Genomic DNA, 13,136 nt, shown 5'->3' on the forward strand with positions numbered 1-13,136 from the left:
AAGTATGAAGAAGAAAGTCAAAGTTGTCTAAAAATTTCCTCCCAGATATTTTTGTTTGTTTTGTTTTGTTGTGTGTGTGTGTGTGTGTGTGTGTGTGTGTGTGTGTGTGTGTGTTTTATCATCCAGCAAATTTCAGAAACTATGCTTTGGAATCAGAAAAGCTTAAGTTTGAATTTATACTGCTACTTGCTTATTGTGTAGCTATGTAAGAAAACCTTTTTCTCTTCTTCTGCATGACAATTTGACCTTCTGTTCACTCTAGCTCTGTTTCCCTGGTAATTTGATAGAAGTAAAATGTTAACTATGTTTCTAGGGAGCATTGCTTATGATTGAAATGATCTGTGATTGGCAAACTTCCTTTGGACTGGGAGGAACCATAATGAACTATAAATACCAGATAGTCATAGTGATTCTTACCCTGGACAATCTATGAAGTTGTTATATGAGGCATGACATTTTTATATCAGGGTGGCTCCCACACCTACCCAGTGTTGATATAAGCCCTTGGATCTGAGCCATCACCTAAGGGACCAAAGATGGCTGTTGCAATATTGTGCAAACTGCTGGGAAAACGCTCACAGACAAGAGGGCCTGATGTTGCCTTCTGAAACTGTGGTTCCTGTGCTATACCCACCTGAATAGACTGTTGGTAAATGTAGCCTATGGGAGTCTTCTGAGTCTTTATGTTTAGTTGAAGCAGAAATTGGCCCATAAGACTGTGGGGCAACCTCTCTAATTTTTATCTGTATTTGGGATAATGATAAAACACTGGGAACTATCAGTCTGTCTCTGTGTCTATGAGTCTTTCTATTTTGTTTGTCCATTTATATTGTTCTTTAGATTCTACAGGTAAGTGAAATCATATGATATTTGTCTTTCTATGATTGATGTTTCACTTAACATAAAATCCTTTAGGTCTATCCATGCTGTTGCAAATGGTAAGATTTCATTTTTTGTGTGTCTGGATGAGTAATATTCCATTGTATAAATGTAAATCTTTACAAACTAGTCATGGGGACATAAAAAATAGCATAGAAAATATAGTCAATAATATTGTAATAACTACATATGATTCCAGGTGAATACTATAAATATCAGGGGGGACAATTTTGTAAAGTATATGGTTGTCTCACCACTATGGCTATACACCTAAAACTAATACAAAATAATAGTGAATGTAAATTATCATTTAAAAAAACTTCATTGGGTATTGTGTCTGTCTGTTTCACCGCTGTATCTCTAGCATTGAGCACAGTTACTGGGACAAAAAATATATAATTATTTAATTATATAATAATGTAATTATACAAATAATTATATGCTTATATAATTAATTATATATTTATATGTAATTAACTATATAATAATTAATGATGAATTAGTCAATGGAGTTATAAGAATTAAAATAATATGTGAATCTACTTAATTCCAACCTGGAACTTTATAATCATTCATTATAAAGAAAGAACATAAATATTACTCCCACTATTATTCTTCTAGAATTTTACCTATAACTATGTAGAATTTATTTTTGAAAATGAGATCATGCTTTAATTGCTGTTTCTTAATCTGCTCTTTATTCATTTAACAATATATCATAGATATCTTCCCATAGAAGTATATACAAATTAACATCATAATTCTAAATAGTCATATAATTTTAATTAATGTGAGTTGTTGAATACTATTTTTACCCTAGGCAATGTTTCGCAGTTAAATAATTATATTTACAAAACAGTAAACAGATTTATAAATGTTGTAATAAAATATGAGTTATCTTCTGTCTCAGTATTTGAATAATCAAAAATATAAAGTTTCAAGACAGACCAAATTTTATCATGTCCACCACTAAAATGATACCACCAAGCCCTTCCAGTCAAGATCATAATATAGGTAAATGCAGTACCAACCCCTTCCAGTCAAGATGATAATATAGGTAAATGCAGTACTCAATTCCTCCCACAACTAAACTATAGAACAACCATCATTCAGATATTCCTAAAAGCTAGCTGAACAGATGTGCTATAACTAAGAATATAAAAAAGAAGCCACATTGAGATTGGTAGGAGGGGTGAGATGCAGAATGGACTAGTCCCACACCCGTATGTGTTAAAAATTAGTAGGGCTATTTAAAATGCAGTGGCGCCCCCTGAGAATCAAGGGGTCTTAGCTCCACCCCAGGGCCCCAACTCAGGATTCAAGTGCTGGGAAGAGAAGTCCCAATAACTTCTGGCTGGTAAAGCCAGTGAACTTTGTGGCTGAGTGAGATGGAGGGCTGTGGAAGTCCTAGGAAGTTCATCTTAAAGGGCTGACACACAGACTTACTCAGAGTCACTCACTCTGAGTTTAGCACTGGGCACCAGGTACATACAAGAAGGAAGGAAGTTGTCTAGCTTTGGAGCAAGAATTTTCCTGTTTTGTTTTTTTTTGCTGTTTTTTTTTTTTTAGAGGCCTGGTGCATGAATTCATGCATGTGTGGGGTCCAGCCAGCTGGACATAAGTAAAGGGACATAAGTGGTTGGCCAGGGTAAAGGGACATAAGTGGTTGGCCAGCCTGTCTGCTGGTTGAACTCCTGGTCTAGGAGACAATTTGCATATTAGCCTTTTATTATATAGGATATACACTGTGTGGCCAGATTATTATGCATTCAGAGATCATAATCTGGCTACTCTGTATTTCTCAAGAAAAATTTAATTATGATGTGTCTTGGTGTGGTCCTCTTTGGATTTCTGCTGAAGAGAGAGGGAGTATCTCTCTGGGATGGTTCTTTGCAGCTGGTAAAATGATGGCTTTAGTCCTTTCTTTCAAGAGTGAGCTTTATACAGAGGTGAGCTCTTCTCCACAGTCACAGGATGGAAATTTAACTCCTACACAACTCACTTCACAATTTCAGGACTTCACAAATTTTTCAGAAAAATCAGGCCAAAAGTATGGTAGGCTTTTCACAAAATAATACACTGTTGGCGAAGCATATTTAAAAATACAAGCTCAACTGAATAGCACAGTATCTTAATTTTCTTATAGAAAACAATCTGGCATTAGCCATTCAACTTAATAGTTGATGAAATATTTGTTTACTATCAAAATTTCTACACAAGTAAACCAGATTCTAAATTAAGCAGAATCAAAAATTGCAAGCATTTTAAGAAAAATAAGAATCTAATATTGACTCCTAAAAAGGAGCCAATTAAATAATCCTATATAATAAAAGGCTAATATGGAAATGGTCCCCTCAACCAGAAGTTCAACAGGGAGTTCGACCAGCCAGCCAACGGCCCACAGCCCCTTCCCCCAGCAGGCCTGATCAGGGAGGGCCAGCTGCACCCCACCCATGCACGAATTCATGCACCAAGCCTCTAGTTTTAAATATAAACTTAAAAGGATTACAAGAGTGCCAGTATTCCAGATGCTTTCCATTACTAATAATAGCCTTTTTGCTCAATGATCCTAAAAAAGGGATCCTTAGAGATTAAAAAGGAATTGGCTGAATCATAGAATATTTTTTTCAGTTTGTGGATTAAATAGATTATACAAATTATATATATGCCAATGTAAAATAAAGTCTCTCACAGTCTGCCAAAGAATTCTGCCTATGACCCTGAGCTCTTCAAATATTTCATCAACTATTGAGTTGAATGGCTAATACCAGGTTGTTGTTTTTTAAAAATATTTTTATTACTTTATTTTATTTATTGTTTGAAGGATTACAAATAGTAGTACATATGTCTCCTTTTTCCCCCCCTTGACCTCCCCCAGCCTCCCCTACCCCCCCGTACATGCCTTCACCTACCCCCCCCTTGTCTTGTATCCATTAGTTATGTTTATATGCATGCATACAAGCCCCTCGATTGATCTCTTACAGCCCCACCCCAACCTCCCTTGCCTTCCCGCTATAGTTTGACAATCTGTTCAATGGTTCTTTATCTCTGTAACTATTTCCCCCCCATTTCTTTTCTTTGAAAAATCTTGCAACTGCAGACTAGAAATAAACATAAAATAACAAAAAACGTTTGAGTCCCAATTTCAGTGTCCAACAATTCTGAGACCCAGTTTCAATGTCAAATAGTTCCTTATGTGTACATGTCAACAATGATATCTGGGTGATGGACAGATGGTGGCAATGCAGATTGCTCTTAATATAAAGCATGGAAAGAAAAGCATATTACCAATGATATACATAAAAATGTGAAACAAGCTTATAAAAATGCTGACAGGAATGATAAAGCTCCAAATGAGTAGAACCTTGAAGAGATTGGAAACATCAAAACAAATTTTATAATTATATTCTGACAAAATACAGTGTTGTGACCCTATTAAGGAGAGGAGGGAAGAGAAAAAATGAGAAAGTGATATAGGTGATTTATGTTATGAAAGTTTGGCAACACTTGGAATGCATACACTAAAATGTATCCACAATGTTTAAGAATAGTAAACAAATTGGGAGTATAATAATGAGGGGAGACTTGCTCCATGAAGTATCAAGACATACTTTAAGCTGCAGTAATCAACACAATTGCAAACCACATTTTGTTTATCCATTCACCTTCTGATTATGGACATTTGGGTTGCTTACAACTTTAGCTATTGTAAATAATACTACTATAAACATGGGTATACAAATATTTCTTTGAGATCCTATTTTCAATTCTTTTGGATATATACCCAAAAGTGGAATTGCAGGATTATATTGTAATTCTGCTGAACTTTTTGAGGAATCATCATGTTCATGTGGCTGCACTTTTACATTCCCATCAATGCACAAGTCTCTCCATATCCTTGTTAACACTTCCTATTTCCTAGTTTTGCTTGTTTGTTTGTTTTGATAGTAGCCATTCTAATGGATATGATGATATCTGATTATATTTTTTATTTGTATTTCCCTAATTACATGTTAGTGATGTTCAGTATCTTTTAATGTGCTTATTGGAGAGATGTGTGTATGTGTGTGTGTGTGTGTGTGTGTGTGTGTGTGTGTGTGTGTGTGTGTATGCACTTTGTTATGGTATAAGAAATAAGTTAACAATACTAATTATTATGAAACAGATACTTAAAATATCCCTTAACAATATAGATAAGAATAATTGTGAAATAAATGTATTTATTGACTTTTTCTTTTGAGCTTTAGGCATTGGGGTTTTTGTCTTCTTATGGAATAGGAATGGAATATAATCAAGCCAAGGTAAGATAGTTCTATGTTTTTCTGAAACAAAACTGATTTAAAAAAAAAAGGAAAATTAACATTTACTAGAGTCTATGCTTTAGTAAGGGGTGGGAACATCCTGTCTGCAGGCTTTATAAGGCTGGCAAAATCATTTAAGCTGCCAATGCATTGGGGGTGAGTTAACTAAGGTTTGACCAAATATAGCAGGCTAATTTTTAAGTTGCTACTTTTATATGGCATGTGGATAATGCTATAAACATCCCAATGGCCCTTGGCAGAAAAAGGTTCCCCACCTCTGCTTTAGATAATTAGGCTCAGGCTAGTACAGTGATTAAAATCACCAGCTCAATAGTCAGAGAAGTTTAGGGTTAAAATACCATAACTTTTTTAATGTTCTGTATTCCAGTTTCTTCATTAAAGATTGATAATATCTACTTCATAGGGATTTGTGATGAGTAAATACAATCTCATGTACAATGCCCTTTTCACAGACTGCATCACCAAGATCACTAAGATTCCCTCCCTCCCTCAAAAAAAATAAATGCCAACTGTGTTTACAGAAGAAGAGAATGAAATTTGGAATTTATTTTTTATTCTGTGCTAAAAATAAGAAGAGCAATGATTAGTTTGAGTTTCAAATTTAGATTATATATATTCGTTTATTTTTAACTAGGCACTGATATATTACACCTTTGGAAGTGCTGGAGGAAGCATGATATCCCAGATGATATTGGTTTGTAAATTAAATATTCTTGGACCCAGATAGTTATGTTGTAAATACAGCATTGTCAGAATACTAAGAATTATATGCCTGTGTTTTAGGGATACAGATATTTGTCAGGAATCAATGTTCTACAGAATTGTGAAGTTGCCCTATATTATTACAAGAAAGTGGCAGATTATAGTGAGTAATCCACACAGTTTATTTTAAGATAAGCAGACTTGCTAAGCATTAAAAAAATAAATCAATGCCAATTGACATATTTATAAAAGTATTAAAAGACTATGCTTTTAACATATGTTATAATACAATTCTTTCAATGCAATGTAGTTTTCTGATTATTTTTCAAGTTTTAAATTATTGTGTTCATCTTTTATTTTTGTTAGTTCATGACTCCAAACAATTCTGTTTTACTTGTTCATATATATATATATATATATATATATATATATATATATATATATATATTATTGATTGTTTACAGAGAGGAAGAGAGGGATAGAGAGCTAGAAACATTGATGAGAGAGAAACATTGATCAGCTGCCTCTTGCAAACCCCATACTGAGGATGTGCCCACAACCAAGGTACATGCCCTTGACCAGAATCGAATCTGGGACCTTTCAGTCCGCAAGTTGACCCTCTATCCACTGAGCCAAACTGGTTTTGGCTTACTTGTTCTTGTGATGTTCTTTCCTTCTATTGAGAATTTGAATGTAACATCAATATATATTAACATTTATAATATGGCATGACTTGTTTAAAATTCCAGGATAAATGGATGTAAGGTACACATTGGAGATCTCTATTACTGCACTTGAGAACAATTCAAATAATCATTATTCTATCACCCTACCTGTAGCTACAAAAAAAGTATGAGATTAGCATATGTTCCTAAAATAATTTTCTTTTTTTAAGATTTTTTAAAATAAATCTTTATTGTTCATATTATTACAGTTGTTCCTCTTTTTCCCCCCATAGTTCCCCTCTACCCAGTTCCCACCCCACTCTCTGCCGTTACCCTCCCCTGTCCTCATCCATAAGTGTATGATTTTTTTAAAAAAATATATTTTTATTGATTTTTTTACAGAGAGAAAGGGAGAGAGATAGAGAGATAGAAAGTTGATGAGAGAGAAACACCAACCAGCTGCCTCTAGCACACCCCCTACCAGGGATTGTCCACAACCAACATACATGCCCCTGACCGGAATCAAACCTGGGACCTTTCAGTCTGCAGACCGACACTCTACCACTGAGCCAAACCAGTTTCGGCAATAAGTGTATGATTTTTGTTCAGTCTCTTCGCGCACCCCCTACATCCCTTTCCCCCAGAGAATTGTCAGTCCACTCCCTTTCTATGCCCCTGATTCTATTATGTTCACCAGTTTATTCTGTTCATCAAATTTTTTATTCTTTGATTTTTAGATTCATATATATATATATATTCATATATATATATATATATAAATTTAATATATATAATTTAAGATATATATATAATTTAAGATATATATAATTTGTTGTCACTTTGTTCATAATTTTTATCTTTATTTTCTCCTCCTTCTTCTTCTTCTTCTTCTTCTTCTTCTTCTTCTTAAAGAATACCTTCAAGCATTTCATATAATATTGATTTGGCAATGATGAACTCCTTTAGCTTTTTCTTATCTGTGAAGCTCTTTATTTCACCTTCAATTCTGAATGATAGTTTTGCTGGGTAGAGTAATCTTGGTAATAGGTTCTTGCTATTCATCACTTTGAATACTTCTTGCTACTCTCATCTGGCCTGCATAGTTTCTGTTGAGAAATCAGCTGACAGTTGTATGGGTGCTCCCTTGTAGGTAACTAACTGTTTTTCTCTTGCTGCTTTTAATATTCTCTCTTTGCCTTTTGCTCTTGGCATTTTAATTATGATGTGTCATGGTGTAGTCCTTTTTGAATTTCTTTTGTTTGGGGTTCTGTGCGCTTCTAGACTTGTAAGTCTATTTCTTTCACCAGATGGGGGAAGTTTTCAGTCATTATTTCTTCAATAGGTTTTCAACCTCATAGTTAGAATGTTGGTATACTTGAAGTTGTCCCAGAGGCTCCTTATACTATCTTCATATTTTTGGATTTTTTGTTTTGTTTTGTTCTTTCGGTTGGGTGTTTTTTGCTTTGTTGTTTTTCAAATCTTTGATTTGATCCTTTCAATCCTCCAGTCTGCTGTTGGATCTCTGTATATTATTTTTTTATTTCAGTCAGTGTATGCTTAATTTCTAGTTAGTCCTTTTTCATATCCTTGAGGGTCTCACTAAATCAGCCTTTTCTAGAAAATTATTGAAAAACCTGCTGAGACTGGTTTGGCTCAGTGGATAGAGCATCGGCCTGCGGACTGAAAGGTCCTGGGTTCGATTCCCGGCAAGGGCATGTACCTTGGCTGTGGGCACATCCCCAGTAGGGGGTGTGCAAGAGGCAGCTGATCAATGATTCTCTCTCATCGATGTTTCTAACTCTCTATTCCTCTCTCTTCCTCTCTGTGAAAAATCAATAAAATATATTTAAAAAAAAAGAAAAGAAAAACCTTATAACTGTGGTTTTGGACTCTATATCCAGTAGTTTGCTTTCCTCTATTTCTTTCATTTATGACCTGTTTCTTTGTCTCCATATTTTGGCTGCTTCCCTGTAGTGACAGAGTAGCTTTGTGTGCTAGGTATCCTATAGGGCCCAGTGGCTCAGACTCCCCAATTACCTGAGGTGACACTCTTGGTGCACCCCTTTGTAGGCAGTGTGCACAGTCTTGTTGTGGTTAAGCCTTGATTGTTGTTGGCATCACTGGGAAGAATTGACCTCTAGGCCAACTGGCTGTGAGGATCAGCTGTGTCTATGATGGGAGAAATTCTGCGCTTGAGACACCCTTATGGAGCAAGACTTGCTTCAGTGGGGCTTTGGTGCTCACTGAGTCTGCCCCCTGAGTGTGTCCCTTATGAATCTGAGGACTTGTAATCTGAATGGTCCCACTCTGACCCCTGGGTATACTGGCTCTTGGATCTCCAAGGAGGTATAAATTTATCCTCTGCCTGAGGCCACCCAGGAGGAGCTACAGAAATATCTGCAAATACCTTTCCTTTGTTTGGGTTTTGAAGGTGCCCAGATGAGGCCCAGCTGTGAAGCCTTGGGCCTTCTTTTGGATGTTCTGGGGTTCTCTGACCCAAATGCAGTTTGTTAGGTAATATTAGATTGCAAAGGGCCAGGCCATTCATATGCAAAGGCTCCATGCACAGCTTGGGTGGGGCAGGGTATCAGGGAATCAACAAGGTGGAGCAAACAGCTATGGCTGATCCTCAGGCTCCCCAAGTCTCAGTGTCCCTCAGTAATCACTGCAAGCACCTCTGAGAGAAAGCCGCCCTCGAGTTCTGCCTGATGCTAAACAGTCCAGTTTCTCCCCATATGAGTCTGGGTCCATGCCTGGAACTGGAGTTCAGAGCAGTTGGGAGCTTTTGTCTCCCTCCAGCTTAAAAAAGCCAGTTGCGTACTCAGTTGCTAGCCTTTTTCATGCACTTGCGAGCACCTCTGTACCTCTACCTTCCGCACCTCCTCTAGTCTCAGTGTGCTTTTTTCTTTCCTTCTAGTTGTAGAATTTCCACTCAGTCAGCCTTCCTGTGGTTCTGGATGATGGCCGTTTTGTCTTTTAGTTGTAGTTTTGAAGTGGTTGCGCAAGGCAGCAATTTCAGATGTTTACCTATGCCATCATTTTGGTTTCTCCCCTAGAATAATTTTCAGAGCTGTATGTCACATTTCATTATGCAAAAATCACTGAATCAGATTACATAATGGAATTTAAATAAAAGTCTGCCAAGGAGTAAATAAGGCAAAGTCCATTTGGCTAATTTCTATAATCACAACATTTAAATACACATTTTTGGCATTATTGGGATCTAAGAAAAAAAGGAAAATAACTAATTTTGAATTTAAGATGCTATATAAAACAAGACTATTTCATATGTTTAATGAAACTAGAATCACTATATGTATAGTTCAAAGTGCATGCTTTGTTGTACTTATTCAAGCATAGTTATCTTTATATTTATTTTCAGATTACCCATAGAAGTAAGGAGCAGTTACTGCGCTTATGTTGTAGGTTCAGTCTCTGAAAAAGACAGTGGTAGAAGGAGTTAGTTGCTTGTTCCTAAAATCCAAAAAAGCTGTCCTTTTTTTCTCCTTTTTTTTAAAGTTTTACTCTATCTATCAGAGTTGTTGTGTTATTAGTCATGCAATAGCTCTCTTCTTTTTTTTTAAGGTGTGGCAGATTTTTGTTGTTTTTAATATGTGTTTTATTTACTTCAGAGACAGGAAGAGAGAGGGAGAGAGAAAAACATCATTAATTGGCTGCCTTCTACATGCCCTCTATTGGGATTGAGCTCACAACCAGGCATGTGCCCTAATCTAAAATCAAGCCAGTGACCTTTTGTTGCATGGGACTATGCTCAATCAATTGAGCCACACCAGCTGGACAGCTGTCTTTTATTCTTAAACCTACTTGGCCAAGATCTTCAGAAGGGTTTGATATATATTGATAAAAGATTTGTATGGGTTGCAAAGATTGTTTGCACTTTTCTCAGAACCAAATGTATATCACCTAAGGATATTTCCTTTGTTAATAGACCATATCTTTGCACAACTTAAAGAGAATAGACCTAACAGTGTTTTCTCTCAGTTGACTGTTACCTTTTGCAAACTTGTGTATTTGGCTATTCTCTGGCTTGTTTCTACTCACAGTTGCTGACAAACTGGAAAAAAGTGAAGGTATTCCAGTGGAAAAAGTGAGACTAACTGAGAGACCTGAAAATCTGAGTTCTAACAGTGAGATTCTGGATTGGGACATATACCAATACTATAAATTTTTGGCTGAAAGAGGAGATGTTCAGATACAAGTAAAGTATATAAACAAACTTAAATTTTATGAACATTTAAATTACAAGGGGCTTTATCTGCTCTGTGTCTTAGAGGGGTTAACAATGCCCCGTCCTAAATGAGAAAGGGAAAAGATACCATCTCCTCTCTGTCCTACTCTTTTTTTGTCCCCTGCTACTTGCAGTTCCTATGGCCTATGGAAGAGCCAGTTGCCATAGTAATGGCAATTTTTTTTTTCATGTCCTCATAAAAAATCATTTTTAAAAAACATAGATTTTAATTATAGAAAAAAACACCATCCAATGTTGGTTTTAATGTGAATGAACTCCTTCTTACCAGGATCCAGAAATGTTCTGTTTATGGGAGTGAGAATGGGATGGCATTTCTGGGCCTTTCTTAGCCAAGAGTGAAGGCCTTTAGGTTTATGTGCCTACGTGTTGCTATACAGTAGCAGGCCACTCATTAAAGAAGCCATATGCTCAGCATCAACCAATTACCCAATTAAAGATATATTCTGGAATGTTTTCCTGCTTTTTTTTTTTTTTTTTTTTAAGATATGCCAACTGCATCAAAGTGGATCAACATACTATAGTAAAATCCCCAAGTAAAAAATTTTTTTTCTTTATTTAAATTAATACAACTGCTAAAATAATTTTCAAAAATCATATTTCCTAGGTTTCTCTTGGACAATTACATCTAATTGGGAGGAAAGGTCTAGATCAAGATTACTACGTAAGTCAATCTCAAGATTCCATCATGTCAGGAGGGGAGCATAATAGTGGGGGAGGATGGTGAGCTAATGAAAAGAGAGTGGGTGTGGAAGCGTTGCTGGGGAAAGCCCCCTGCTGCTTCCTTGGTCAGATCAGTTTTCCAGCTTTTGAAGAACAAAGTTCACCAGTAAGAACGCTCTTCCTCTCTGCTTCCAAGTACAAAGGGGTAGCGGCTTCTGAAGGAACAGTTGGGGCAGGGAAATTCCCATGCTCTGAACTTAGCCTCTTTCTATCCAAACAGACTTTTGTACTGGAGTAAGGTGAGGAGGATACCCCACCTGCTGGCCTTGGACTAGCCATTCCCCAAATCTACCTGGAAGTCTCCTACCAAGGAGCCTGAGGACCAGCCTCAGCCCCATTTAGCTAGATCAGAGGACAGACAGCTTTCAATGTGCAGTAATTAGAAGAATTATTCATCATATTTATGAATTTTCAAAGCTTCTTTCAATCACCTTGCTTAGCCTAACTTTATCCCAGTGAGGTTAGAAGGTTAATTAACAATTCAAATTTAGTGAAGAAAGAGCAAATCCTATACAGGATCCTCCTCATTTAGATACCAGAGCCCTGGGATGAGGTCTTGTCTAGATCCTGGCTATGATTTCAAGGCCCTAGATCCCCATAGGCCTGGGGAAGTAACTAGGAATCTTTTTAAAAGATGATTTTTTTCAACCCTTGTTATTTTATCAGAACCACATGCTCAAAGGGGCACATACCCTATTTCAACATGGTCCCAAAACCTAAGCAATAGAAAATACTTTCTAAGTCAGTTACTCAAACATTAATCTGCTATTACCTCCCATATAATTTCATATTGTTATGATATGAGTATGTCATTGGTAATATATATTTTTATATGAGATATATTATACATTATGTAAATTCAAAGTTCATAAAATGTGATAAAAATAGGTAGCAATGGAAATAAGCATAAGTGTGCCAATGACAGTTCAATTGAAGGTCTTCAGATTAAATTATCTTAATCATTAGCCAAGGTTTCAGCTCTTTAGATGGGAACTTCTAGACTCACAATATTATTCCAATGTCAGATCTCAGCCTGCAATGAATTTCTCATGCAACCATGGGATGCATAACTAAGAAAAATTCTCCATTTTCCTCAAGCATGAACCTTGATCATTAAGGCATTAAAGTTTCAGCTACAAAGAAAATCCACCAATCTTTGTAGAGTGCATAAAACCCCACAAAGCTAGGGACTTCTGGTCAATTCCAGCCACCTAGCTTTGTGAACACCAGATGGGAGGTAGCTGCCTCCAGGTGAGGATGAAGTGCTATCCAAGGCTGGCATTGAAGGATTTGCTTCTGTAGTGGCAACAGCCAAGCAGTTGCCATCACTCAGGAGCTCAATCTAGCCATCCCATGAGCTCAGTCACAGGGGTTTTAATCTCTATTATTCAGATGTGGGACTGAGGCTGGAAAATGAAGTAAATTGCTTCAAGCCTCACAACTAGGTAGTAAGGTTATTATGAAGCAAAATTTGAACATAGGGTTTCAGCATTTAAAACATGGGCTCTTTCCATTAAATCTTATTTCCTTTTGACCTGGGGGTGGAAGGGATAGTGATTCTAAAATCTAGTTTCTTCT

General features: G+C 36.4%; 1 protein-coding gene across 2 annotated transcripts in view; it reads left to right on the forward strand.

Annotated features, from left to right (window-relative positions):
* The window catches only part of SEL1L2 (SEL1L2 adaptor subunit of SYVN1 ubiquitin ligase), a gene marked incomplete at both ends in the record, with an annotated part of 80,300 nt that overhangs the window by 34,937 nt on the left and 32,227 nt on the right, over nt 1-13,136 (forward strand). For both annotated transcript variants that reach the window (XM_084887640.1, XM_084887641.1), the window contains 5 exons: nt 5,127-5,180; nt 5,836-5,895; nt 5,985-6,066; nt 10,633-10,787; nt 11,443-11,499. In XM_084887640.1, the coding sequence (XP_084743766.1) occupies nt 5,127-5,180; nt 5,836-5,895; nt 5,985-6,066; nt 10,633-10,787; nt 11,443-11,499 (408 nt within the window). The remainder of the gene's footprint in view (nt 1-5,126; nt 5,181-5,835; nt 5,896-5,984; nt 6,067-10,632; nt 10,788-11,442; nt 11,500-13,136) is intronic.

This window comes from Pipistrellus hanaki (assembly GCF_964339955.1).
Source record: "Pipistrellus hanaki genome assembly, chromosome: 6".
NCBI classification, from domain to species: domain Eukaryota; kingdom Metazoa; phylum Chordata; class Mammalia; order Chiroptera; family Vespertilionidae; genus Pipistrellus; species Pipistrellus hanaki.